A 27,840-nucleotide genomic window follows, 5' to 3' on the forward strand; every position below is an offset into this window, starting at 1 on the left:
AATCTATTAACAAGTTGTGGGTTTTGTGTTCTTGGCTTTTTCAGCCTCAGGCTGGAAATTAAAGTCTGAAAATCACAGGGAAATACACTAGCCAGCCAACACATGGAAAGAAGCAGGACACTGTGGTTTTTACTGGCACACAAAACAAATAATCTTGTTGTTACCACCTCGCTGAAAATTTTAAAATTCCTAGTTTTATCAAAAGTATATAAGATGATGATTTTTCACCCAAAATGGCTCAGCCAAATAAAAGCAACTGGAGTTAACAAGAAACCAATATCCAAGAAGCTTGTGAGTACAGCAATCTATCAAACCCCACATAAAAAAAAAAAAAAAATTAGGGGTGAATGGTGTCACACAACCACATAAAAAAAAATAACAAACATTCTTACATTCCACAAAATCACACTTTTTCCCCACCACAAAAAAATAAGGGATCCTTTAAATAAGTGCAGAGGAACGCGGAACCACAACAGCCACCCCTGAATCTGACATTCTGATTTCCTGGCAGTGGCTGAACATTTCTGTTAAATCCCTGGAATTAATCTTAATTAATAACCATGCTGCAGGTCAGCACTTGGCCAGCTCCCATCAAACAGTATTTACATCTCCCTTATCTGGTCATAAATTGTTAAATTTTATCTATTGGCATACCCAAAGCAATTACCTGTGTCACAAAAGTGTGCAGTGCATTGCTAGAGACACAAAAGGATTTCTATCATGGTTGCAAAGCTGAGCTGGTACACGGGGTCCATAGACAGAGAGACCAGCTTTCCTGAATGAATGGAATGAGCTCTCAATCTTGAATTCTGACCTGTGAATGGACTTGAAATGCTTAACCAACCACCCAGACAGATGTTAGCATAATTGTTACCTCACCTGAGCTCCACTTCCAGAGCTCTTGAAAAACCACCAGTATTCCTTAGCAGTAAGAATTGTTAGTAGCAAGGGAATTGCGCTTTGGTAGATCGCAAATTCCAAAATCAATCTACTAGGCTATTAACCTAGGTGGGCACACTTAGGCACATATTGATGGAAAAAGTTCTTAATGCTTTTTTTCCTTTCTCCTACTGTCCAAAACCAGAACTCAGTGACAGGTGTTTCTCTTGTAATGCCAGACTTCACTGCTGCCCTGTTCACAGCAACAAGCTGGGCTCGAGTTTCTGCTTTAGTTACCATACATGTCTCCCTGGTTCTTCTCCATTCAAATTGCAAAGAGGTGCTGCACAGGAGCAGGTATTCAGTGGCTGTAATTGATGTGCTGGCAGAACTGACACCCTGCTTTGAAAGTCAGTGTGAATATAAGGAACTTTAAACTTTAAATTATTTTAACAGCTTTTTTTCACTACCAAACTCTTTGACCATTAACAGAGGAACAAATATTGTTTCAGTAGTTAACCTCAATAACTGCATTATCCAACTAATAAACCACAAACAACTCTTTCATGAAAAGCCTTTAACCATATGGATCTCTACTTCAGTATCTTCAAAATCCTCCTCACAGAGAAATCAGACCAAATAAGTCTTACATAGCAAAGAACAAGGATAGGTGCTATCAGCCTTTCAACCTCTCCATTCCTCAGGATTTCAAAAGAATGAGCCTCCCTGACCTCTACCTGCAAAAGGTCAGCCCCAGAATGCAAACAATTTATTTGTGCTGAATGTCTCTCTTTTCTTTCCCTGAACTTGAGCTGACATGAAGTATTTGGCTTAGCTATGTGCAGACTCCAAAGGCCAAGCCCCCTTCTCTCTGCCAAGCTTGCTGAGATAAAAACACAGATAAGATTCATAGTTCCTGTAACTTCTGTACCTGGGAAACATGAAACTTGGGCAGCACTCAACTTCTTTTGGACATTGCGTATAAAAGCCACTGGAGACAGAGTACACAAGTGGCAAAACTCCTCTCCATCGAGATGGTGTTCTATAAATTCCTGCTAAAAAACCTGCAGAGGTTTTTAATGGAGATTTGTATAATGTTCAAAAGAAAAAAACAACACTGCTTTGATATGAGGCTTTTTTCCTTCCCCATCTTTCCTTCTTACCCATTCTCTACCACTCCAGCCTGTGTTGTGCTGCTTTCCTTCTTTTGCTATACCGTCAGCTTTCTTGCAGCCATCAAGACTTGGATGCCCAGAGCACAGATGCTGCCAGGGCTGATAATAGAGAGTGAGCTTGTTGGTGGGAAGAGTGGCATAGCCAGCACTATACTCTTCTGATTCTTTATTTGTTAGTCATGGTTTGCAGATATTACAGGGACAAAAACTTTGCAACATCTTCAGACATTGCACTCAGAGAAGGCATGTGGCACTTCTCTGCAAACCAGGAATGTTTGAGCGCTGTTACCCACTGCCCAATTGGCTTGTACAGAGCACTTACTAAGCAGCAAATTATTTTGGCTATTAAGGGCATGCTAATTACAAAAACATGCTTTTGTTAATCATGTCAGGCTTCAGCTCTGTTCCTAAATTTTCTTTAGTTTTTTGCCCACCACCCACTCCTTGGTGAGCTCTGGGTAAATGCTCTCATTGTCTATTGTTAATCATTCTTGCCTACATGATGACAGCTGGTTTTTGATCAGTGTCTGAACAAAACCACCTCTTCTGGATGGGTCATGAAATGGGATGGAATTTATGAGGCATCTTTCTCCATGTTACATTGCCCTCAGCTATGTTCTGTCAGAGACACTCTGTACTACTGTGTAAACACATTCTCTTTCATGTCACAGTGATCTGGAAATAATGTCGCTGAATGGAACAAAATGGAAAGAAAATACATTTTGTCACAGGCCTGTCTCAAAATGGTATTTTTAAAAATATCAGAATAATCCTCTGTATAACAGGCAAAAGTGAACTTCTTTTCCTTCTGACACCTATTAGAGGGACAGTTAGACTGCACAGCCCTCGTTCTGCAACTGCATTCTTATTCATTTTTTAAAGATCCCTCCTTGTCAGCCTATCATAAGAGGCCTTCTGATGCAGACTGAGCATGTTTAATGAAATACATCCCAGTCAATCTGCAGAATTCCTGGCCCTAAGGGTTGCACCTCTATTTCTACTTGTAACAGTTCTCGGCAGGCTTGTGCTTTATCCTGTGCACTCATTGTGGGTAGTAATGGACTTTTCCATGTCCCTTTACACATCAGCTTTCCTTTCAGCATTAACAATCATCATAGGAAACAACTCAGCACTGAAACCACTCATCTGCTTCCTATCAATGGGATGGGCAGGCAACAAGCTAGGAAAAGCATGGTGGGTTTTTTGACCCTACCTTTACCATTGATCTGATCAACTGAAAATCAAGGACTGGGCAAAATATCTCTCTCCTGGAGGAAGAGAAGAAGCAATAAACATCCTGGCATACTGCTTTTTCATGAGACACTGTGGTGATCCCAAAGCTCAGTCTGTACTGTATTTTCAAACACTGTGAAAATGCAGGTTGCATCTATTTCATCACATGCAACAGGCAGAGTCTATTTAAAACAGCTTTCATACTTCTCATAGCTTTTCCTACCAAATATGCTGAACAGTGCTTTTCCTTATTACACATCCGTTCAAGAAGCAAACTAAGTGGCTAAAAAGATTTCATTTACTGCTCCTGAGAATTTGGATACTCATATAATGTCACCAGGATGTGGACTATAAAATTAATTTGAGAGAAAAAGAGAATCTATCAAAAAGTTTTGAATTTTCATGATACAGCTGGGAGTGATGTATACAATATTGTGCAGCACATGCTAACCAGATTTTCAATGGTACACTGGGCACTTATAAAGGCAAATGAGTTCCCTGATATGCTTCACAGGATTAATAAACATGAGCTTGACAAAACTGCATTTCATTCCCACACACAACAAAAAAAAAAAAAAAAAAAAAAGGCAATGAGTTAGACAGATAAAGACAATACAGCACAAAAAGCCCAGTCGTCTGCCAGAAGTTATATAGAGAGAAAAACAACACTGGTCTATCAGGTTTCAGTGTTCAGACAACCATAGTGATACTTCAGTATTTATGTCAGAAAAGAGATGTGTTCTCTAGTCTTTTACTTTTCTTTTACTAAAACATTTGAAGTAAACTAGAAAGCTTATAATTAAAAGAGTTAAACAAATCTAAAGTATTTGGTTAAGGCACCAAAATAAACCTGGATCTGCTGAAATGGAAAACAGAATGAGTCACAATCCAAGAAATGGCTTGGGCTTGTCATTCTCTCAGTATATGCCAATAGTCTTTAATAAACCAGATATTCAAACATTCACAGTGCCCAGCATATGTTTTAGACAATTACCAACATGAAAACAAAGCATAGATATATATGCACCTTTGTTCTTGTGTTTTGCCGGGACATTTGTTGTCCAGGCTTCCTGGGTGCTTCCTTAGAAGGGCCCCAAGAACATTCTCAGAGCATTTCTTGTCCCAGTATGAGCAAGATTTTCGAGGAACCAGAGATCATGTAGAGGGAAAACTGCCTCAAAGGGCAAGAGTGGACTAAGTCTCAGGAGTGGCCTAGAATTCAGAGTATTGCCTGGGCTGTTTTACCATATATAGCCAGGATACAGTCTTTAAATACTTTGACATTCAAGCCTCTGATTTTTTCCCTTATTCCCCAAAGTTCTATTGGAAAAGGTGGAGCTCTGACTTATTTCAGCTGCATTATCTACAGGTTTCTATCTGAAGGATAAAGGTCCTTACATGGAATTCTTTCTCAAAGAGAAAAAGAAGAGAATCATAGAAAGATACATAGAGAAATTATTATAAATAGAATCAATGAACGAACATGAATGCACAGGCGCACACACAAAATAAAAGCAGCTATAACTTGAAGCAGACAACAGAAAACAAAAGGGGTAGACAGAAGGGATAGGGGTATAAACAAAAGGGATGATTAATCTTAAAGCTATAATGAATGAGACAGCATGCATTAATAAAATAAATGCATTGTTTGCAGTACAAATAAAACAGTTCTGAGCTGTTTTCACGAGCACAAGAAAAAAAAAAAGGAAGTTAAAAATCTTTATTCCCTCTGTGCATGCCAGGAATTTCACATGTAGTTATAGCTGTCTAACTATCAAAAAGACTGAGTGAGAAAATGGAAGGAGCCCAGGGAGTCCAGAAAACAGCAAAAATGATCAGAGAGGTGGAGAGACTGATACGTGGTGAGTGACTAAAATAGAACTGAATTTTTAAGACATTGGCTGTATGACAATTAAAGAGATAGAGCAATCTACGGTCTGAAAGGCATGAATACAGAAAGAGAGGGACTTTTATGGGAAAAAAGGAAGGGAAACTGAATAAGAAAAAAAAAAAAAGCATTCTGGATTTCCAAAGTAGACTGAACTGTTCTTCCAAGCATGGGATGTGTAAAAGCTAGTCTAGGACTAACAATGTTCTCTTCTCCCAGACCTGTCTACAGTAGCCCTCTTAAAAATTTCTTTTTCCTGTTCTTATTAATTCATCTGCAGTTCAGTGTTCTTTACTAAGAACACTTACTTTATTATGGCAGAGTAGTAGCTAGCATTTTATTCAATAAAAATCTAGCTCTGATCAAAAATTTTTGAGAAAAAAACGATCTCTAATCCTGTTCTCTGCTATGTCTGCTATCACAAGCACAAACTGAAGGAAATTTTAAGATGCTAGCATACTTGCTTTCAGGACATGTCAAACTCACTGGCTGCTGTTAACTCTTTAGACAAGAGTTTCCCTATTCCCTCTGGATTTAATAAAACTCAGACAGAAAGAGGAAGAGTATATAGCCTTGGGAGGGAGTGGCCTGGAGGGAAAAACCCCAGAAGCAGCCAATTGAAGGTTAATCACAATTTGCTAGATTTTGACTACTGATAATGTACCTCCTCTCTAGAAAGTAACTTTGCATTCTATCTGCTCCAATATCCTTTCTTTGGATGACCTGGACAGAGCAAACACTGTAACATACATCCATACACAAAATGTGCATATATATTATATATACATGTGTTGTAATAAATGGACCAGTTGCAGACACCACTGGGGCAGGCCAAGTCATACTAGAGAAGTCCTACAGAGAGAAGGAATGTAATTCAAGTGCACCTCCAAGAATGGTACATTCTTCAACTACATTTCTTTGACTCAAAATAATTAGAAAAAATATCACTTGCTCACAAGGACATTTGCATTCTGTTGTCATCTCTTCTCAGTGGAGTCCACAAAGTAGGAATTTTTAAAATTGTATGCCCTTTGAAAAAGTATTCTGCAAATTACACTTTTCTCAAAAGAGCATCCTTTTCCACAAAGAAAGGGTTTTACCTCAGAAATTACTTTACTTACCTAAAGATGTCAAGATTTAACCAAACCAACAGACTATTAAAAGATAATAAAGTTAAGTTTAAGAAAAAAAAATCCAAAGAATAGTGTATGTGAAGCACTCTGGACAAGTAAAATTCAGACATTTACAAGCCCAAAGTGTAGGAATGGCCAAAGTCTTGGAAAAGAAAAACTCAGCATTCTGTGTACGGCTGACTTACATATATTTCTGGATTTTCAATAAGCCATTTGAAAACTATATGATGAATAAAAATGTAAAATATTTTTTCTATATTTTAGGAATAAGAAATGAAAAGTTTTGTTGTCTAAGGTTGAATTACTAATATATACTAAACACCTCAGAGATTTTCTGGGTCATTAACATACTGCAAACAGACTAAAAATGCATTCTTAGCAAAAGTAGCTCATCAGACCCTAAGTATTTTTGTAAAGGATCTGCAGAAAATAATAATATAATTCAAGTATAACATGTTCAGTATTCCTCTTCCATACACAAAGCATGAAAAGAACAGAAAATGGTGAAAAAAATCAGAGATTTTCACATAGAGAGTTGTTAAATAGCAAGTTTCAGAAGACATCTGGAAAATTTAGTGGCAGCAAACCCCCTGAAGTAGTTTAAAAATGAAAACTAAGCAATTCTAGTCTCAATTGTCTGCCACATTTTATGGATGGCTCTTAAAAACAGACCTGAGAAGTATTTGATCCAGCTGCTGAATGGATAGAAATCTGCATCTTCAGAAAAAAAAAAAATTATCAGGTTATCAGGTTTTGGGGTTTTTTAGTACCCAAAGCACTTAGGCTTGTCGTAACTATTGAAGAGTTCAAGAGTTTGATTTTCATCTTTGTAGAAGCCATCCATCAATGACAGCACACTGCTTCACATCCCCAGTCATTGCCTGCTTCCCACCAGACATAGCTTCCTGCGAAGCAACACTTCATCAATAGAAGAATAAAACAACCATTAGCAGAGTCCTAATTAAAACAGAACATTCAGCAATTTCCAAAAAAAATATGGTGTGGTCCAAGGTAAAGGATCCTCCATCACTGACAACTAATGATCCATCACTGACAACTAATGACAGAATGTTTGCAACAAAAGCCATCTAAGAAGGGTTACTGCTTTTATGATTTTTCATCAGAATCTGGTTTAACTTGGATGGTCATAGAGAAATTACTTGGTCCTTTCTGCAAATCCCATGAGCACCCAAGCTGTTTCCATATTTTCTCCACAATATCCCTTTTCTATTTCAGTGGGCAAAGAGACCAAGCTCTGATGAACTTTCAGGTTCTAGTTTCATGCTACACTGGTTTAATGTCTTTCTTTCTTTCTTCTGCTACTATAAATAAACAGCCATAAACACTGGGATTACACATTTTAACAAGCTACCACCAGTCAGCTGAACAGTAGCAGCTGTTGGACCACCGTGCTGCAAGGCTGAAGCAGATAGCTCTGTTCCCCAGCTCTGGCAGGGCTGGGCCATGAATAGGTTCAGTGCTCGGTAGCTTTCCATATCCTACCTCCCTTTCATAACCTTTTATAAGGTACAGCTGGCCCACTGAGCAGGAACCCCATTAGGGTGCCTTATAATCTTTAACATGCTGAAACACACAGGAAACATTGATTATATCCACCTCTGCTCTGCTGTAAACACTGAAGTGGCCAGCAGGACTGGGGAAGTGATTGTCCTGTACTCGGCACTGGTGAGGCCACACCTCAAGGTCTGTGTCCAGTTCTGGGCCCTTCATTACAAGAAGGACATTGAGGTGCTGGAAGATGTCCAGAGAAGGAAAACAAGTGATAGTGGTGAGACATCTTGAGAGTTAGTCCTATGAGGAGCAGTTGAGGGATTTGGGTGCACTCTGCAACCATCAGAAAGGAAGCTGTGGCCAGGTGGGATAGGCCTCTTCTGCCAGGCAACCAGAGACAGAACAAGGGCAAACGGCCTCAAGCTGCACCACGAGAGGCTCACATTGGACATCAGGAAGAATTTCTTCCCTGAAGATGTGGTCCAGCACTGGAACAGGCTACCCTGGGAGGTGGTGGAATTACCATCCCTCAAGTGTTCAAGAAATGACTCTAAGTGCTATGATGTGGTTAACGTGGTGGTGGTCAGTCAAAGGCTGAACTCGATCTTGGAGGTCTTTTGCAACTGTAATGATTCTATGATTCTATAATTTAATACATATCATACATACACAGAGCCTCCAAATCCCAAGCTGGGAACTTTTCACTAGATCACCACTTATTCCAGCATTCAAATCCGAGTATCTGTGAACCATCATGAGTTTTACCCTGTAACATACACTGACATATTAATAACATCTCTGGTGATAGATCCTGTAAACTGCTGGTAGAAGCAAAATTTTAAAAAAATTGAAAGCTCACAAGAATGAATTATGAAAACACACTAAAAATATTTCCAAACTTCTATTGGTGGGAGAAAAGGAAAACAAGTATGTAAAAATGTCTGAGCCCAGCCCTTTTGGTCTCTATCTGCTCACAAGGAACTATATTCCCAGTGTTGGTATTAAACAGCAAACTCTCTCATCCTTCAGTGGAGACTATTTGAGCACTATTAAGTCATCAAAACAGCAGCTCAGGAGACCTCATGGGAGTACTTGCTTTCTTCCTTTCTCATATTAGAAATCAGAGGCTATGCTGAAAGCTACTATAAACATCTCTACTACCATAACTTAGCTCAGCTAAAAGAGATCCAGAAAGTCCTAAAATCATTTCCACAACCATTTTTTGGCCTGAACATATTTATCATGTCACCTCTATTCTGACTCTCAGAGCAGCTTCACCTCAGCACATACAAAACCAATCTTCATAGAAGCATTTGGCTAAATTTAGCAGCAATGGATATAATTCAGCAAATTAAATATAAATGCTTAGCCAAGGCTTACATTTATTTGCATTGACTGTCCACTGAAAACAGTGAATTTTACACTCCACAGGACAAAAAATGACAAGAAAAGTGACAGAGCACAAGGGAGTTTCCATACACAGAGACAGGATCTCATTATCCTTTTTAATGGAACAAGTCAAAGGTCACTGCTTCAGTGGTGACAAAGTAGGATACATATGATGTACACACTTTTTGCAGAAGTTTCCCATCAAGTTTTCCTATGAAAACTCCTCAAACATGCAATTTATTTAACTTTTTTTTTTTTTAGCTTATGGCTATATCAAGGCAATGCATTAGCATTTGCAGTTTAAAACCCTCCATGTCAAATCTGAATATTTAAACTGCCCACTGTGTAAATAAGAAAATGTAGCTTTTAATCCATATCTTTAATCTGCAAGGCCCTTCACGGTTGGTTTCATTTTAACACATCTCAGATATCCCTGAATGCCACACAAATTTCTTAGTTGTCTACAACTGCTTCCTTCAAATGGATTTGCATGCAGCCATAAATTTATCAGAAGAAAAACTGGGAAAAGAAGTTGCAACTTGTCCATTAACACTGCCTGGTTCACTTCTTGAAATCTCAGCAGTGCAGATGCCTCTCCCGTCCACCCATGCTGCACGGCCAGGGGACAGCTGCAGCCACAGTTTTTACACCTCACTTCTAATGTAAACAAATATTGAGAGCCCATCTGACCTTTTCTATCCCAGTATACTGCCTATGTGTGAAACGGTGGTAACAAAAACTCCCCAGGTATATCACAGAGAAATGAGGGTAAAATAAAAGATTATTTTACAGCTCCTCTGAAATCGTTAAGATTTTCAATACTGATCTTGTAAAGAAAATAATATTTGAGGTACACATCCATTAAAACCCCAATAAAATTACAAGAGAAGCTAATACGACTCCTTGTCTTTTAATTTATCTCTTTGAAAATGTGAAGTGTTATTTGTATTATAATTATTATATGGTACTTTAAGATTAAACTACAAATATTTTTTTAAGGGAAAACTGAGATAAAACAGGAAAAGGATACCCTGAGAGCTGAACTCATCCTGACAAGCAAAATAGAATGGATGAGGCCAAACCGGCCATTGTCTGTGGTCTTGTTGCAAAGACAGAGGCACTTTCTCAAATGCTAAGTAAAATTGGGAAGGCTTTTGCCAAAAGATACATAACTGACAGGACTGCCTTCATCAAGAAAGACAGTATGTATCTGTAAATAAAATGCTACAGTAATCAAAGTAATACTCAAAGCTTAAACAGGAACAGCCTTATAAAATAAATATAGAATTAAATGGACGCTACATTTTTCAATAAAATTACACATTAGTTAGAGACTAAATGTATCTTTTTTTTCAAAGACAGATATGAAAACTTTTTTGCCAAGATTTTTGCTCTCCAAAAATCTGTTTGTGAACTGAGATGTTTCCCCTTATGCTGCACTTCACACCTCAGAGGAGTTGCAAGATGTATTTTCATAATCCCACTCCAAACTAGTTCCTAAAAGTCCTTTTCCAATAATGTGTATAAAAACAGTAATAAAACTACCGAGCCTACCACAGCCTTGCTCGCTTTTTTGGATGGCCATGGCACAGCTTTTCAGTAGCACCAAATGCAAATTTTTATGCCTAACCCAAGCAGCTACGAGAAACCTGACAAATGCTTTTGGACTGCATCCAGGTCCCTGTATCAGTAGACCAAAAAAATAACAGTTTCTGGACAGATGCACCCTGAAGCGTAGGGCTGAACCTCAACTCTAATTTTTTTTTTTTTTATTATTATTCTCACTCATGGAGAAAAGAGGGATGGAGGAAGGCAGGAGGGGTGAGGGGAAGCAGGGTAGAAATGCAGCTCATAAGTATGTCTTGAGTCATCACGCTGTTTCTTTGCTTGCCTTTGAACCTATTGTAAACTCGTATTTGCAGGCTTTTTAGACCTAGTCCAAAACATTTATGTGAGATCAGTATCACTAAGCTGACTAGAATGGGAGAAAAACCCCATCAATACGAGTTACACATAAAAGTTGCAAAACTTTGATGCAGAAGTTTCCAACAATAGCAATGCAGTATGAACCAGAGCATTGTAATAGGTGATTTCCTATGCAAATTTTCCTATGCAAATAGTTGTTTTTATATCATTTTCTTGTGACCTTTTTAAAGCTTAAAGGTCCCCTTAGCTTAATGTAGTGGTGAAAGTTAAAGGAAGTTAAAATTAGCAACTTCCTCTTTAATTTAACAGGCCTGGATGATTGATTAATAATATCACTTCTCTCCGAGACTGACAGGCAACTGTGGTTATTGAATGCAGCAAGAATTAACTCCTGGCAGCTCATGAGATCACTCTGCGTATCAATATTATCAGGTACTTTTAGCAGTCTTTACAATAATTTAGTGACTTTATACAGATCACTCTTTGGTTTAAAACATGTTCTCGAATAAAACAGAGGAAATCATTTGTATGGACTGAAGCTAAAACCCAAAGAAGGCATGAAAATACTTGTAATGACAGATGCAGTATTTTATTGCAGCAAAAATTAGGCAGTTTAAGCAGCACGAGTCAAGTAAATTCCGCTGGAGTGTGACGGGCCAGTGAGGCCGGACACGGGAACCTCGGTGAGCAGTGGCGACTCACCTCTCCTCCCCCCTTCTTTCCCTGTTTCCCCTACAGCTGCAAAGGGGGCACAGACACGGCCCAGCATGGCCCGGAGGACAATCCCCTCCGCTTTTTGTTTCTGCTGTTGCCATGCCACAAACGCTGACAAAGGCCCGCGGGGCGCGAGGCTGTGGTGACAGCCGGGCACCGCAGGCGAGCGGGAAAACCCTGCGCGGCCGGGGCAGCCCGCCGGGAGGGCTCACGGACCGCCGGGAGGGCTCAGGGCCCGCCGGTATAGCTCAGGGCCCGCCGGTATAGCTCAGGGCCCGCCGGTATAGCTCAGGGCCCGCCGGTATGGCTCACGGCCCGCCGGTATAGCTCACGGCCCGCCGCTATAGCTCAGCGCCCACCGGGAGGGCTCAGGGCCCGCCGGGAGGGCTCAGCGCCCGCCGGCGGCGGTTCAGCGCCCGCTAAGCGGCTGACAAGGCGAGGAGCACCCCGAGCCCGGCCCGCGGCTCCCTGGGCTCGACGGAGCTGCCGCTGCCGGCCCCGGCGCGGCCCGCGGGGCGTGCCCCGGGCAGCCCCCCCCCGCCCAGGCCCGGCGGGGCAGCGGCGGCGGACGGGGCAGGGCCGGAGCCGCGCAGCGGCGGCAGCGCCATGGGGCTGGAGACGGAGAAGGTGGACACCCGCATCTTCATGGACGACGACGACAACTTTCCGCGGAGCGGCGGCCCCGCGCTGTCTGAGGCAGAGAAGTGCGCGGAGGACGAGCTGGACCGCGACCCCCACGGGCTGAACTCCCACCTGCAGGTGCGGGCCGGGCAGGGCCGGGGAGGGCGGGGCCGGGGCCGGGGCTCGGGTCCTCGGAGAGGGGCGTCCCCGGCGGGCTCCCCGCGCCCCAGCTCCCCGTGACGGTAGAGCCTCCTCTTGTTCCAGCTGGGGTTCGAGGATGTGATCGCGGAGCCCGAGCTCACCCACTCCTTCGACAAGGTCTGGATCTGCAGTCACGCTCTGTTTGAGCTCAGCAAGTACGTGATCTACAAGGTCCTGACTCTGGTCCTCGCCATACCGCTGGCCCTGGTTGTGGGGATCGTCTTCGCGACGCTCAGCTGCCTCCACATCTGGTAAGCGCCTGCTGTGTCCGGCGGAGCCTGGGCTCTGCCGACAGCTCCGCAGAACTCCTCTCCTCTAGCACTCATTACTGCCCAGCCGCCGATCGCCGACCTTACACCGGTAGTCAGATCAGCTAATATTAACTGCTTTATTTCTAAGGGGACAGAAGGGGAAACAGTGGTTTTTTTCTGTGACTCAGTTCCCTGCCTTGGTTTTACCAGCGGTCTGTCATGACTGTGTAAGCTCTTTGGGGCAGAGAGCCTGTATTCCCGCTTGGATGGCACCTACAGCAATGCATTCCAGCCTTGGCTGGCTTCTGGAGTGATAATAGTGACTGAATTTGTTTTTTAAACTGAAGTGCAGAATTGGTTCAAACGTGTACTTTAAATGAATTATCTAGGCAGAAGTATTACTAACACCTGAAGTTATTACTAACTTCTTAGTACCGTTACCTCTCATTTTTTCCCTCACAGACTGAAGAAAGCTTTTGAGGCCCAGCTGTCTCTATGTTACTGCCATAAAATGTAGTGCCAGTACCTTGCACCTGGTACATAGCTATCTCTAGATGCAGTGCTCCAAAACCCTTCCACCTAAGCAAAATACCCTGCTGATCTCAGGAAAGGCTGCTTCTGGCCATGGCACAAGTTCGTAGGCAAATACAGTGGCCATCCATGTCACACCAAACCTGTGCACTTTAAGCATAACATACTCACAAAATATCAGGAGGAGTACTTTGAGACCAGAAAGGGAGATGATGGTGCAGAAGGAAGAAAGGCAGGGAGAATAATGAGATTGAAAAAAGAACTGACAATCCAAAAGGCTGTAGAGAAAGGGGTGAATGCAGTTTATTGACATTATTTCTGCAAAGCAGGGTTGTCTGTATACATGAGTTTTGGGTAAAGTCTAATTTGACTGGGGTAACACTGGAATCCTTTTCCTTTTGTCAAGGAAAACAGAATACAGAAACTGGAAGTGAACTCAAAACCCTAGGAATACATTGATTATCTGAACCTGTGGTGGCAATCTCATGGGTGCAGATTTCAGTTTTTCAAAGTGCTATGGAAGCTTGTGTTGGTGATGTTTGTCAGGCCACTTCGAAAACTGATTAACTTGAATTTTGGAGCATAGTGTTTACATAATATCCAGAAGAGTTGCAGTGCAGTTTAGAGATGCCCACTTGTTACATCTCTTGTTCCCAAATTGTTACAAACAAGCAGTGCATAGGCATAGCGTTGCCCAGATTTTTAGATCTGTCAGCTGTCACTGTGCCATAGTGTGCAGTGTGATTGCAAAAGGATATGGTGAGTATATATAGTTTTACAGCAGTGAAATATCTGTGAAAAAAATCATCAATGCCAAATTCATCAAAACTGTAGTACTTTTTTTGTGCTTTAGAAGGATCTTGTGTCTGGATTTCACAGAATGGATACTGAGTTTCACTGATCCAGGACTCAGAGGTCAGTTGCTATTTATGCACGTAGTCCCTAGTGACTATCTCAGGAACTGTGGGTTCCCAGTACATGTGAAATAGGACTGTCTGAATGTAGCACTTAATTTTAAAAGTTTCTCTCAACCTTCTGTGAACACACTTGCTTCCCCAACAAATCATTTTCTTTGTCCAGGTTCATTGTCAACATAGAATTGATCTTTTCGTTTTGATCTTCCTTGCACCTGGGATGGATGTGAAAGAACCATGTAACTCAGTAGTGCTATCTGCATCCCCTTGGACTCCATCCAGTGTCACCATCCAAAGGCAATAATGCCTCGTATTCCCACAGACTCAAGCTGGATTTGTTCCAGCACAAAGGTGGAACACTCTGAGACTAAGTTGGCATCTCTGCACCTCTTCATGTTCCAAATATCACACAAGTGAGGAGTTCAATGTTTCTGCTTTTCAGAGGGTATTGCAAAAGCAGTGCATGTTTAGAGGCCCTAAACATAGGGTCCTAGTTCCCTTGTAGGCCCATTGGGTCTGGAAAAAAAACAAAAAAACCAAGAGTATCTCATTGTTTTGTACACCAAGGAAAGGGAATTCCATTGTAACTCTGTCTTCAGCTGTTTAAATGTCATGGGAAAACCCTGGGGCAAACCCTCCCAGAAGTCTGCCACACAGAGTCTCTGTGCTTCACTTTTATCATCCAAACCAGTGAGGAGATGATGTTGATGTGCTGCAAAGGAGCCTTTCCTGGGGCAATGTTCAAAAGTGTTTCAACAACTTCTGGAGGTGCTCAAGCAGAAAGTTGTTGATGCCACACATGTTGCAGTTTCATCAGCATGTTAAAAATCCACATAAGCCTTACTCAGCATTTCTATGGTCAAGGGCACCTCGTGAATTTCCCCCTTTACACCTGATAGTAAATGTTGTCTTTCACCTGCAAAAAGAAAGCTGAGTATGAAATATATAGTAATACACTTAATTTTCATTTTTAACCATAAAGATGGAGCATACTGTGTTCCCAAACTGGCTGGTTGAGCTATAATCTAGTTTCACACTACCTGGTGAAAGATACTGATGGGCTGAAACTGGGCCAGCTAGAGGGCTGGTGGTCTACATACAAGCCAGTTCAAGGAAGTCAACTTCACATTTTTCCTTTACTGATGACTGTCATTCTCACCACAGAGTATACAGGCCACACTGAGTTGTAACATCTTTCTGTGAAATTAGCAAGCTTTTAAATATGTCCTCAGATTGTAGCTCTTAAGGTTATTGATTTTTGAATATGAATAGAACACTTCTGGTTTTTCAGGAGGCTCATTAAATATTGTTATATTTCTTGTAGATCAGCCATGGATTCTTGTTCCAAGCCACATGTTTGCCACCTCTTGGAAATGAACACTTGAATTTCATATATGCATTTTTGTAGTCTTATCAGAATAGTGTTCTGGTACATTGCATATTTACACTAAGAATCAGCGATCCATGACTTGAGTCTTGGATCTGAGATGGGCTCACTCAGCTCTCTAGTCATCATCAGCTAAAGCAGTAGGTATTCACAGCACTTCTCCTCTTGAGCTTCCATTCACAGTGCTAAGATAGAGCCACAGACTTACATGAAAAGTAGATATGGACATACATTATTTCTTACCTTTTTGTATTCCACAACTTCATTTACATAACTGCTAGCATACTCAACTGTATGTCCCTACTGACTGCTTGAAATCAAAATAAATTACACTACAGCTAGGAAGGCCTACCTTGTAGTCTGGTGGTGCTGCCTTGGTGCTTCTTCTTTGATGTCTAGTACATATCCCTTGGTTTAGGAAAAGGAAGTATGTGGATGTTGTCTTGCTTCTTCTGTAGTTGTTTTACCTTTTCCAGTCTACCCAGGTCCTGGAACATAATATTTAATTTTAATGCACTTCAAATACTGTGTATGAGTCATGAAAGGCTCTGGTGGTTAGCCACTGTCTCACTTGTCCCAGTGCTTATGTCGGAATCTCCCAATTCTGTCCCAAGAATCAGTCGCTGATCTACAAGAAATATAACAATTTTGCCTGAGCCCCCTGAAAAACCAGAAGTGTTCTATCCATGTTCAAAAATCAATAATCTTAAGAGCTACAATCTGAGGACATATTTAAAAGCATGCAACAAGAAGCTGTACATCTGCTAGGTAATTTTTAGCCATCTTTTCACAGTGCTTGCTTGTACTGTAGAGCTATACAAGACTTTTAATTCACAATCATGATGTGGTACATGGAATTAGGTAAATTAAGCACAGAAACATAGAGCATTTGAAAAATAGTATTATGACATGTCTGAGATTACATTTTGAAAAACATTGCAGGAGAAGGTGTGATTCTTCACTTTGAAGCTGGAATCTTAATTAATGGTGCATGACTGTTCCAACATTGTTGCCCAAGTCTGTGAAAAGTTGATTCTCATTATCAGTGGGAATTAAACTCTGCTCTGCCATTTCCAAGAGGTGTTTGGTTCTTGACAGTGTCTGTTCAGGGTTTAGCAAGAAGAAAAACTAATGTGAGTTAGTTTCTCACAAAAGTGAGAAACTTTGAGGGGTATCATTTCGTCAGTGTCATGCCTTGAACAGAATAAAGAGAAAATAGAATAGGAGGGAGAAAAAAATGGGGTAATTTGCACTTTTCAATTCAACAGTTCCCAAAAGACACAATTCATGCCACTTGGTCAAAGGAAAAGTATTTTATAAAATATATATGTAGCAAGATTCAATGAGAGGTCATACAGGTAGCTGTCTTCAGTTTAGATGACAAATTCAACAGACCTTTAATATTCTTCCCAGTGCTGTACTACATGGTAAAACCAGTAGTAGTACCAATATGGCATCAGTGCTGATATCCTTGGGATATGCTACTTTAATTTTACTGTTAGACATTACTCAAGCAGGTAGTTGCCATGTCTGTGAACAAAAGTGCAGATCAGGATAAAAACACAGCAAAGGATGGGTATGTTATATTTGTCAGGTCACAAAAACAAATGCAGGGCTTCTAATGGCATTTGATTATTTATTTTTAAGTGTGAGTGGTCACTCCACAGAAAGCACGCTGCACCCTCTGGTAACCTGGAAATACCACACTGTTGGATAAGGTATCCTGTGCAGAACAGGATGCAGACTTGTACATATGTAAATACATATGTATATACACACACTCACATAATCTAAAACTTAGAAAATAACTTTTATGATTCTCCTTGGTGTTAAGGATTTTCTCCTCTGAGGAAAGATGTTTGAGTATTTTTTCTATAAGTAGATGAACTTTCATTTTAAAATTGAAATTTACATTAATTAGCTTTAGTTGCTATCATGTCTCATGTATCTTCCTATGGATTTAGCCTACATTGGATTTTGCATGCATTTACCATAAGTAAAAAAAAAATTATCACCAGTGCTAAAAGTTTATAAAACATTACCAAAACATTTTACTGTCCTTTTTGCTTAAAATTATCAAAATAGGTTGAGTTCCAGTACTGTGTGAATGACCTCTGTACCAATTTCAAATATTATGATCACTGCTTCTCCGGCCTTCTACATCTTTCTGTGAATCTTCTGCATACTGTGGTATTTGTTTAGTTTGTGTTTTGTGTGATCCTGTCAACAGAGGATTCAAAAGAAATGTTGTCTTTTCTGCTTCTCTCCAGTTCAGTTAGATTTTTAAAAAAAAAACTGGCCAAGTGAATTATAGATGGTAGCGAAGAGCAATTACATACTCCTTATAAACTATCCGAAATGGAAAAAGAGGTGAATTAAGCACAAACAGAATAGCCATTTCTGGAACGTTCCCTGTGTTGCTTTGAAAAATAGCAATTTTTTTTTTTTTCCTTTAATTATTGATGTTTATCAGCTGAATTCTAACAGGTTAAGGCCTAATTTTTTACTCTATAGTAACCAGCTATTCTATATGCAGTGGTATTATAGGTGGTTATAAACACATAGTTTACAGGGTTCAGTTTAAAACTAGAGGCACATTATTCCAGTAATGCTCACAGTCCTATATGGGGTGTTTCAGCAGAGACAAAAGAGAAGGTTTTAGAAAAACTATTCTTGTTTAAATCCATCTGGGCTAGCTTTGAGTAGAGCATTGACATACTAGTATATGGCTTGCTTTGTATGACAAAAGCTGTTAGCCAAACACTGAAAGTAATTAATTTTGATACTGTACATTTGTAACCTTCAACATTTTTTAAATGTGGTAGATTTCTTCTACTTTGTTAATCTGAGGAGTATGCACTGTAAATACACAGCACCTTTTTTTTGATATTTACAATGAAATATTAAATTATGTATTTTCTGTCGTTCCAATAAAAGTCAGTGAAAGTTCTGCAGAAGAATAATGTAAATGTAAGATTGGGAACTTAAATTTTGAATGCAACAGTAAAGTAAAACAGAATTTATTATCTTTGTCAAAGGAATATATTCTTTTACCTAATTTAGAAAGTAAATATGTTCAGTATGGCAGAGAGATTTTTCTAAAATCTTGCGCTAGTAGAACTTCAATATTATTTATGTATACATTTAGTTTGTCTGCACCCAAGTAAGAACAGCTTAGTGAAATGACCAGAGGTTTAGGCCAGTAAATGATTAAGGAAGGAGAATAACTTAAAATAGTGTGGTCAGTTATCACATATCCACTCTTCTGGCTCTCCTCCACTGTTAGCATGCTTGGCTCAAGCCACCAGTAATGGCATTGCTTTGGAATTGGTACCCATGGAGAGCAATCCCCAGATGCTTGCCAATGCTCAGGAGATGAAAGCACAATACTTTCTAGTATGCACCCTGAGTGAATGAAAAGATCTTTTCCGCTGATGAAGAGTTCTGACCATACTCTAATGTTAATATCTGACCCATAAATTAAGAACTTTACAGGATCAGCCCATTTTTCTGACATGTGCTGTGTACCTGTATTGTAATAATCTGATGCAACTGGATATTGCCTTCCTTTTTCTGTTTTACTGTAGCATCTTGTAGCAGGGATAGGTAGGAATGAGACACCTATGGTGTGATGTGCATGTGTGCCTGTGCACTTGTGTGTGCCTGCAAGACAGACAAATACAGGAAACACCAGAAGAGGCAGCAGAGCAAGAACAGATTGTAAAGGGTGTTGTTTCCAGTAAATCAAACTGGAGAACATGGTGTTTCTGCCAACCCCTAAGGACCCACATTCAGCTATGACCACAGCACACATCTCCTTTAGGAGATGATCCACGGCTGGTGGCAGCAGGGCTTCAACAGATCATGTACACCAGCCCTGCCAGGAGCAGGGAGAGACAGCAAAAGTTCATAATTCTAAATGGCATGTAAAGAAATTGCCAGTTAGCAAGCAGAGATACATTGAAAGAAAGCTGGTGTCTACACTCTCATGTTGTATATAAATGATTATGGCCAGAGGACCACATGCATATGCAGGTGTGAGGCCTTGAGCAAAACAAAGTTGATGGAAAATGACTGCAAGAGAGTAAACTTGCTTAAATATTTATATTTGTATTTTAAAGTTATAAAAATTAAAGAACCACTTCTCTTCCATAAGATGTCACACTTGTGTTTCATTATCCTGATTTCCCTATACTGCAGCACCAATCTTCAAATCTTTTGTTTTCTCTTTTACAGGGTTGTGGTGCCTTTTGTGAAAACCTGTCTCATGGTCCTGCCTTCAGTGCAAACTGTATGGAAGAGCCTGACAGATGTTTTTGTTGTACCATTCTTTCAGAGTCTAGGCCGGTGCTTTGCCATGGTTAATATACGCCTGGACCAAGAGTAAACATCAGAGATGTGACACTGCTGTAGCTGTAGCTGGTGTTATACTTCTTTGCTAACCTAACATTCAAGTACTTACAATTCATTCCAAACTGTTAAATTACAATGGCTGGTTTAAGTGGGAACATGCTGTTTTTATTAAAATTCATTTATTATCAGGGAGATCCATTTAAGAATTAGTAGACAGTTTTCATAGCTCACTATTTTAACAGCAGAGTGATTGTGGAGTATATTGGCAACACTTTATTTTAATGGTAGGTTGATTGGTAGATTACAGGAGAATTCTCATGGAGGATTAAAAGCCACCACAGTGATAATGACTGGTGTTACTACTATAAATAAATCAATGAATAGTCTGTGATACCTTAAACAAAACTGATCTCTAGGGTTTCACATTGACTTCACTGCTGTTCCACGAGGGATCATTTTTGGCCTCGCTATGTAGAATGATAAACCCAGTCCTCTGTTATCAGCAGTTAAAGTGAACGTGACTCACTGCATAAACATACAGGGAAAGGAATTGTTGTGTAATCCTCCTATACTGGGGGAGAAGCTCCCTAGAAATTTATCCCTTAAAATAAGGTGTTAGCTAATGATCTGTAACATTAGCTAATCTGTATATTTTATTTAATGAGAGATTAACTTTGCTGTATATTTTGTACCTTTGTAAATGACAGTTGATGAGGTTTTTATGAAGCATAGTTTCTCTACTATTTGAATTCTAACCAACTTACTAAGCATCAAGAGTGAGACAGTGCAAAAATTACTTTAGATAACTTAAATTTCCTTTTCTAAATTAAGTAGATTTTGAGTGTTGCTGTGCAATTCTAATATATTAATTATATATGATTGTGTGTAAAAGCAAAGATTATAAGTGTTTTCATACACAATTATGCAAAAGACTTGGAAATATCTGTTTATGAGAAATGGTTTTTATTAAAAATTGTGTGTAATAAATGCTACCCTGCCTATTTCTGTATATTATTGGGGTGAACATTGTGATATTTAAAACAATAGACCCTATCCTAGCACTTTAACTAGGTAGCAAGCTCTCATAGAAGGCGAGTGTACTCGTATCCTTGTCTTATTCTCCTAACCGATTGACTTGACTCCCTATATTGCTTATTTACTATTTCAAAGCTTAACCCCTGAAAAAGACCCTTCCTTCTTCTAATGCACCTTCTAATTTCGATGCACCTAATATGAATTTTTAAGCCAGAATAACAGAATGTGTGCAGAGCTACATTAAAATTATATTTGCCTTCTGGTGGGCTTATGCTGCTGTTTTATTTAAATACAGATGGTAAGTTCCAATTGTAAAATGTTTGTATGATTTAGAATGTTATTTTCTAAAGTGATGTCTCAAATTTCTTATCAAACAAGAGGTATCTAATAAAATAATAAATATCAGCTGTTTCCCATTTTCAACTTCATTTCTTTTCAGGTTTGTCAGCTTTTAAACAGACTCTTAAAATGCCAAACAGCATAGAATACTATGCAGTTCTTCCAAAATACATGAGAGGTAAAGAAATTAATGAGTATCAATACAGTTCCACTATTATCGACTGCATTTAACGTATTTATAGTAGAAAATTACATATCTCTTTTGGCAGTTAAGCCCATACAGAATGATTGCTTTCTCTGAAGTAGGTCTCTCTGCAGAATTTCAGCATTCAAAATAATGCTTAATATTTTTACAGGCGCATGCTTTCTTTACAGATGAGCTGCAGAATTTTCCTTTTCTTGTCTGTTGGCCTATTAAAGCTACCTAACACTGTATGTTCTTTGTATATTAAGAACATCTTTGTATATTAAAAGTATTTTTAGCGTTTGTGTCATTTAGAAAGGGATTCATATGGCTTTAAAAAAACTGGATCTTAATGATTAGTGTCCATGGAAACTTCTCTTGTTCTTTTTTATTCTGCAAAACAATTTAGCTTGTTTTTCAGATGTGTTCTTCAAAATACCTTTCTTGTGTTAAAAATGGAAATAACTCTTTTGAAAATAAAAATTGGCCAGGGTAGGCTTGAACTCTTTTGAGAGTTATTTTCTTTTACAGCATCCAAGGAGTTTTACAAAGATATTTTCCACTGAAAAATATCCATTTGATGAATTCATTTAAAAGAGAAAAATAAAGTAAATCAATCAATACCAGTTCTTGTGTCTCAAAGGAGCCCTATAAAAGCCTAAGCTTTGAAGGAACCCAAGTCTGGATTTTAAGTTTTGAGAATGAGGCCATTCTCCAGAGAAAGATATATCATTTTATGGTATGCATTCCTGGACATGTGCATTCTTAAATAGCTTACTGAAGTCAGCTGGCTCTAGCTACCACAGACAATTAAGTAGAATGGTTTGGTTAGTTCTTATTTTGATTCAGGCTTTTCATTGATTAGTTCTTTTCACCATTTCTCCAGCTGCTACAAGACTCAAGCAAGCTTGTAATTAAAGCTCTCGGTTTCTTAGCTATTTATAGCAATACCTTTCTCTGGAACAGGTGTGCCTATACTCTAAGAAAATACAAAGTGCACTCTTAGACTTTGGGTAAAATATTAGATGCATGGCAAATACTCTTACTTTGTCCCTGAAAGGAGTGGAAGGAACTATAAATATTTACAGACTCTCCAATACTCAGGTGTGAATTTGCCCCAGGCAACTCTGGCTGGCAAGTATTCTCAGGATTTTATGGTTCTGACATACATCCTGAAGGTCTGGCACAGCATATACTGTGAATACCTCACAGCACTGTTGGACAACAGGGACTGAATAGGAACTGGCACTGAGCTGGGCTCATGATGTAGGAGCAGGTCTGTCTCCAATTTGTTTGAAATGAGTACAAACTGTCCCAGCTGATCCCTTAAAAGCAACTTACAAATGAGAATTTAGGCAAGGGAGTCCAGAAACTGAGTCTCATTGTCTGCAACAAATGTAGGAAAAAATTTACACCCGATTCAGATTACTTTGATGCATTTTCATGTCTGTGGAATGGGGAAACTGTTACTGCTCATAACAAGAGTAGACTTCCCATCATCATGGTAGAGCTATTAACAATAAGTGTGAGACGTTCTGATTTCAGCTTGTCTCTTATTACTGTAGACATTAGGTCTACAACCATCAGCTGGAAACTCAGTTCTGACCTGCAAGATACTGTTTTTCATGAAGATCATAACACACAGAACTCACCCTGGATTTGTGTTCATGGTCTTCTTAATTTTAATTCACAGAGAAGTTTAACCTGCCTCCTTATGAGAGCTGTTTCCTAAAATGCTACTAATCTGATTCTGAAACTTTTATAATTGTATCTTATCTTTCACCACCTTAGTGGTTCACCATATAAATTTAAATAAATTCTTAATGGAAACTTTGATGTATTAGTAAAGGAGAAGCCTGTTCCCACCTATCCAAAAAGTTCACTTAAGCATTCACTGACTAAAAAGTTCAGAACATCCCTGCAGCTCTGGGACCTCAGACCACACACTTCTATTAAGTGGAAGCCAAAGAATGGCAAGTCCTTTATTTTCACAGGGTGTGATCATTCCCCCACCTGCAGAGATAAAACTATTGGTCTTATTAACTCTTAAAAAAAAAAAAAAAAGGAAAAATACATCTGTTTGGGATGTTTTTTTTAAATAAAAATGCAAATGGAACAAGGTCAAACACCAGACACTTTACCAGTGTTGACTGATGTCTGTGCTCATAAAAATTAGAGTTGAATGCTTCTAGAGATACTGAACCACCAGTTAGGCATTAAAATTACAGGTTATTTCTTCATGCAAGGATTTACAAATTAGTCTAATTAATAAAGGCTAATTGTAGCTTGGTGGCACTAATCTTCCTAAGCTTATTGCAACAAAAGGAAAATGTCTTCTGAGAGGCAATTCAGAGGAACTAAGATAGGTTCCTGCTTTGAATCATCCTCTAGAGAAAATAGTCTGTACTGATTAATGCAAAATATTGGGCTGGGCTTGGCTTGGCTTCTTTGCTCTGCTACATAAAAAGATGTATTTACTGCAGAAATTGGGAAGGCAAATGGAAGCAAATAGAGTTTCATGAAAGTAGTGAGGCAGGTTTAACTTGATGCCAGGAGTGAGTGTCACCTGTGTTAGACTTTCAGTTTTGGCTGTTATATAGCTTCCACTTCCAACTGCAAGTGGGAGAAAGACAGACCCCTTCACATAGCACTGAATCAGATCCTACTTAAGACACTCAGATGGGATAAAATACAGACATTCACTTTAATTTCAAACCGTAAGGAAATCTTGTCTATTTTTCTAACTGCCTCAGCTCAGTAAGAGCTGCCTTTTCATCCCATGTACCTGATCTTGCTTTTTTATTTTACACTATTAGAACTATCACAATGATACAACTATCAGCTAGGGTTTACCAGGCAATGCCTAGGTAGAGAAGCAGTGACCAAAAGCCCATCCTACATAAGCCTTAAGGAGTGGGTATTTAGGTCCCATTAATGAGACTAGTTCCCATAGGCTGACATTTTCTATAAAACATTTAATAATACAGTACAACTAGAAGAATGGTACAGAACAGTGTTGACACAGACCATGGTCCAGCTCAGTAGTTTTCAAGGTTCTTGATACTGCAAAGGGTTGAGAAGAGGGACTTGGTTTGCACAAGGTCTTGCCTTGTGAATTAAGAATTAAGGCTTTCAATCTATTTCCCTCTCTAGTCAAGGCAGTTATAAGCTATCTTGCTAAAGACCTACAGGGGCTAGCTCTAATAAAAGATGTACACACCTACTATAGGATTGGGATGAGAAAAAGCAATGCATTTTGATCCAAAACTGGAATCCCTGCCCAGCTGCCACCCAACTAGGAACATGTCTGAACTCAGAAGGCACCACCCTTTCCCTAACCCCCCACAATACCTACAGTTCTACCTTTGTCATGCCCAGAACTGCCCTTATTTAAGCAGCTTGGCATCTTACTCATACCTAAGCCCAGTCAGAACCCCAAAAGAAAGGTGTGTCTTAGACTCCTTAAAATATACTTAACTGGACATCAGCAGAATAAGGTACTTCCCAAAATACACTTTTCCAGGAGTGAGTCCAAATGCAGTGGCACACCTCAGGCAAAAACTGATTTCAAGTTTCTCAGGTGTTGGTTTGAGTCTTCTAGCCCTTAGGCTATTGTGAAATGTTTTATGGCAGCATCACTTTCACATAAAATGAAATCTCTCCTTGGTAGAGGTTGTGAGAAGGAAGGAATGTGAGAAGAGCTACCCATCTCCCCTGGTATAACTAATCCTTGGATTCAAGGCACAAACAGGCCAAATACCAAATGCATACATAAACCTGCAGCCCTGTATTCTGCAGGGCAAGGGGAACCCATCTCTGTGGAAAGGTTCTGATCCAGTGACCTATATTTTAAAATACAGAAACCCTCAAGAGAGTGGGGACAGGATGACCAATGTGAATTCTTCAGAACTACAAGTCATGGAATGAGGAAAATTTTGCCCTGCGTGTTAAATCTATCCTACTGCTTGTTATCATGCAACAGGGTGAGAACAGTAGCATGACTGCTGAAAGTTCAGTACCAACAGTTCTGGCAGCAGCAAAACATACAAAACTGCACATAAAATGATGTGGTTAAGCAGTTGAACAGAAGACACACAGAAAAGCAATGATCTTTCACTCCTGAACCTCAGGTTTTTAAGTGCTCTGCATAAGGCAGGCTGCTCATGGACAGCCTCTGTTACCTGATAGCCTTGTTGCTGTTGAAACTGTATATAAAGAAAACAGTTTCCAAGGGCTGATTTTGATCTTGCTGACATTGGAATATATCAGGAGTATTGCTAATACCATAACTAGAATAACTACACAAGCTTCAAATGAAAAGGGGGGGTGAGGAGTGGAGGAAGAAGTAGTGTTTGACGCCAGACAAAGACACTCAGTGAGCAGTCATCCACATTCAGTTCAGTTCCATGATTCATTTTACTGATAGTTTTTGAGGGATTTTGTCCAATCCTTTCCCCCCTCCACTGGGAATCCTACCCATAACAAAACATTTCCTCCCCTCAAAAAGGAAAAAATCAATCATAAATTGCATATGCTTTGCTCCAGGTTTAGGGAAAATTTTCAACTAAGGTAATACTGAAGTTTGAAATTTCAGTTCAAGCAAGATTTTGGAGCAACAAAAACTTTTTAAAATTAGGTATGAAATGGCTAAGGCTGGTGTGATGAAGAAAGGCAGTGAGGTGGCCAACCAAGGTGACATGTAGTCCTGTTTAGCAAGTGTCCTGGACTACCAAAGACACAGCAAAGCTCCATTAGAAGACTGGGTGGCATTTCCAAGGCCACCTTGAGTGTCTACAATTTCTGGTAATTTCTAGCCACCCCTGGATAATCCATTCATAGCAATTGAGAAAGGCAATGGACCCTTTGAACTTTCAGAAGATTTCTGCAGGCCTTTACTGGGCCCTTTCCCACTGAGCCATTACTCTTTCTCTGAGTGTAGCAGGAGATTCTTGCAGAGCTCCTGTGTGCATCCAGGTCTCTGGCTGCTGAGTTTGTGTGCACTTCTCTTACAGCAGTACTAGAGGCAATGGGCCATGGCTCCATCCCTCTCCATCTCTGCAGATGTAACTTGCTCACTCCTACTGCTTGATAGTGCCCATGCCTTTTTCTGAGTAGGCTGTCTTCTTGTTATTCCAGCTCAAGAAAGCACCGCTAATGTGATGGTTCATTTCACTTTGTATGCAGCCTTTTCTGGAATTCATCTCATAAAACTTATAAATTCCACTAGTTTATGATATTCTTCTAGCTGAAGTAGTGTTGTGTGATTCAGAAATATTTTTTTAAAGGGGCCTATTGCTCTGAAAAAACTGTTCCAGGATCAATTCAGCATTTCACATTAGCAAGTATCTCTCTTTTTTCTCATTTTTTTCAGTCATCCTTGAGATACACAGTACTACTGAATGATGGATCAAAATGTTCTGATTCATGTGCAGGACAATGACTAAATGAAAAATCTTTCTAGATATGAAAACAAAGAACTGTCTTGCAGGGTTTTTTTCAGATGGATAGAAAAATTACAGAGTCTATGTCCTTTAATACAGTTGTTTGACTCTATATTCACACTCTAAAGCTTGGACAGACAAAAATATTCTGATGATGGCTTAAGTGAATTATTGCACAAATAAAAAAGTTACTTTTTAAAATTACAACTACTCGGAAAGTTGGAAAACTTCCATCCAAGGCATTTGTTCTAAAGTTTATGAGCAATATAAACTAAAGTTGACTGCTAACTGATGTATCAGCAGCACATACCCATGTAGACTGCATTTTCAACAGATCCAGTTATTTACATCTCTGGTGCCTACATCCATCTTAGCCAAGGGCTTCTTCGAGGCCATTTGTTGAAGTGCCAAAGCCAAATATACTGTAGTTAGGAATTTTCTACTTCTGTTGCTGCAATTGTGTGCTAAATGGCATAACACTAAGGTCACTAAGATCACAATTTTTCTGTTATTGTTATAAATCTTTCACCATAGTCTGGTTTCCTAACACAAAACTAATGGCTGCAAACATGGACACAAACACAAAGAAGTGAAATTAAATTAATTTTTTGGATGTATAGTGATGTTACAACCCTAACCTGAGTGATCTTGAATATGGTGATGGATGTTTATATTTACAGCATTTACACCTACATAATGCCCTTGAGCTTACAAAAAGCCTTGAGAACAGAGCA

The 27,840-nt window shown here is 39.6% G+C and overlaps 1 protein-coding gene across 1 annotated transcript; it reads left to right on the forward strand.

Annotated features, from left to right (window-relative positions):
• Positions 1-12,410: 12,410 nt before the first annotated feature.
• Positions 12,411-22,168, forward strand: CAV2 (caveolin 2). Its single transcript, XM_005519250.3, has 3 exons — positions 12,411-12,608; positions 12,735-12,922; positions 19,991-22,168. The coding sequence occupies exons 1-3, from the start codon at positions 12,456-12,458 to the stop codon at positions 20,139-20,141; spliced, it is 492 nt and encodes a 163-aa protein (XP_005519307.1). The 5' UTR covers positions 12,411-12,455; the 3' UTR covers positions 20,142-22,168.
• Positions 22,169-27,840: the final 5,672 nt, after the last annotated feature.

This window comes from Pseudopodoces humilis, chromosome 5 (genome assembly GCF_049639895.1).
Source record: "Pseudopodoces humilis isolate 2021_Gansu_Grassland_sample_001 chromosome 5, ASM4963989v1, whole genome shotgun sequence".
Taxonomy (NCBI): Eukaryota; Metazoa; Chordata; class Aves; order Passeriformes; family Paridae; genus Pseudopodoces; species Pseudopodoces humilis.

Coding starts and splice junctions, on each gene's coding strand:
- CAV2 (XM_005519250.3), top strand. CDS start 12,456: ATGGGGCTGGAGACGGAGAAGGTGGACACCCGCATCTTCATGGACGAC. Junction 12,609..12,734: donor GGCTGAACTCCCACCTGCAG/GTGCGGGCCGGG, acceptor CTCTTGTTCCAG/CTGGGGTTCGAGGATGTGAT. Junction 12,923..19,990: donor CTCAGCTGCCTCCACATCTG/GTAAGCGCCTGC, acceptor TCTCTTTTACAG/GGTTGTGGTGCCTTTTGTGA.